This window comes from Solanum pennellii, chromosome 3 (genome assembly GCF_001406875.1).
Source record: "Solanum pennellii chromosome 3, SPENNV200".
NCBI lineage: Eukaryota > Viridiplantae > Streptophyta > Magnoliopsida > Solanales > Solanaceae > Solanum > Solanum pennellii.
This window is the reverse complement of record NC_028639.1, coordinates 72,724,071-72,725,989: the sequence shown is the minus strand read 5'-3', so window position 1 is coordinate 72,725,989 and position 1,919 is coordinate 72,724,071. Positions and strand designations below refer to the sequence as shown.

Genomic DNA, 1,919 nt, shown 5'->3' with positions numbered 1-1,919 from the left:
AATGAGACGAAGATATATTTAAATTTTAAAATCTGAAAAGTGTCACATAAAATGAGACGAGAGGATAAAACAATTCCTTCTACTTTTTCAGCTCTTTTATTCTTCTTCTCATGCGACGGTGAAACAACTACAGAGACAAAAGACAATTTAAATATACACACAAATGACAAAACTCAAAAGTATAGTCTTTTTAAAATACATATTTCAATTAATTAGTACAATTAATAAATCTGTTTACGATAATTTTTTAAAAAAACAATAATCTTTTAAAGCTAGTACAACGGGATCAACAATTTGGAATAATAAACTTCGAGTCATCTTTACTTTGTCCACTATTGGCTCCTAATTCCCACCTCCATATTATATTATATATTTTTTTTATTTTTGTTATATGACATTATGATTATTGTTTCTTCTTTACTTAGAAGTTCTAATTTAAATTGTACAAAATTGATATCATGAAGTTTCTTCAAATTAGACTCATATTGTGTTGACTTAAAATGGTGAAAAAAATCAATATGGTTAACTAACCAAATTGCTTTGAAAAAGCAACTTCACATGTAATTACATATCTGTAGTTAGAGACTAAATTGGAATAAACATACCTTAATATATGCATGTCAGTTCAAATATGTTCTTATTAGTCACCGGTTAAATTTTGTGTAAAATAAGGATAATTTCGACGCTATCAAATAATGATAGAAATATAGTTAAATCAATTATTAACAAAGAATAAAAATTAATATAATAACATTCCGTTTACTTAATTATATTTAAACCCTTTTTCATAATATATATTATAACTATTGAATTCCACAGGAAAATAAACAAGGAAGTTAAGAAAGTTGAATTTTCTCATCCATTTTGTAATTTCCATGGTTAGTTTTTAATCTCAATTTTTCATCATATTACTTTGTCATGCGGTTTGAGTGTGAAATATTTAAAATTTAATCATAAATTTAGACCTAAAATTTTAAAATAAAATTTATATATAGTGAAAAAATATTATGTATGCGCTGCCCGCATGAAACATCTAATGATAAAATAAAATGAATTTATTAAAGTAAATCACAAAGAGCAAACCGATTACCAGAGAAATATATATAAAATAAAGGCTTTAATTAATTAATCTGTACAGCAGATCAATCTTAAGAATCTACGATAATTAAGGGTGCATTTCTGTAATTAACCTATGCTTAAAACTGCGTTAGTCTCCGCCGTCCGGCAGTGTGTTGAGGTCCAAATCACCTTTTCTCACGATTCCCCGTTCTCTCTTCTTTCCAGCTGCATCTCCGTTAACACCGGCCGTTGATGCCGTTAACTTGCTGCCGTGAGCGTTAACGTTTTCCGGCTGAATCTGAGCGTTTCTCTGCAGATATTTCACCGCCACGTGCATCCTCCGTAAGATCGCGAAGAACTCGTTAACCTCCGCCTCTGATGGCGCCTCCTCCTCCTTCACAGTAGGGGTTACCTCATCGTTACTCCGATCTGCGGCGACGATTGCTGTTCTCTTCCTCTTCTTTTCTCCGTCCATTAGTAGCATTCCGGCCGGCTAACTGATTAATTATCGATACTGCTAGTGCAATTACTTCTCTTTACTCTATCATTCAATAAATATAATATAATGTGTATTCTGCTATGTCAATGTTTTCTGTGTGTATTTTTTCTTCCTGGCTGGTTGCTTCCTGCTGCTGAATGAGAATATAAATGCGTCCGTCCCTCCATTAAACAAATTTCATGACGTCAGTTACGTGATGTCATCTTCGGAATCATTTTCATATTTTACACAATGCACAATATGTAATGCTAGCCCACGCGCTTCACATTTTCGACGACTCCATTAATTTGTATTTATTCCAAAAAGATTTGAATTTATTTTAAAAAATTAATTTTTAAGTTAAAAACAAAAGATGTGGGAG

General features: G+C 31.4%; 1 protein-coding gene across 1 annotated transcript; it reads right to left on the bottom strand.

Moving 5' to 3' along the window:
* Positions 1 to 1,038: 1,038 nt before the first annotated feature.
* LOC107013863 lies at positions 1,039 to 1,681 on the bottom strand. Its single transcript, XM_015213745.2, has one exon. The coding sequence runs from the start codon at positions 1,541 to 1,543 to the stop codon at positions 1,208 to 1,210; it is 336 nt and encodes a 111-aa protein (XP_015069231.1). The 5' UTR covers positions 1,544 to 1,681; the 3' UTR covers positions 1,039 to 1,207.
* Positions 1,682 to 1,919: the final 238 nt, after the last annotated feature.

Coding starts and splice junctions, on each gene's coding strand:
- LOC107013863 (XM_015213745.2), bottom strand. CDS start 1,543: ATGCTACTAATGGACGGAGAAAAGAAGAGGAAGAGAACAGCAATCGTC.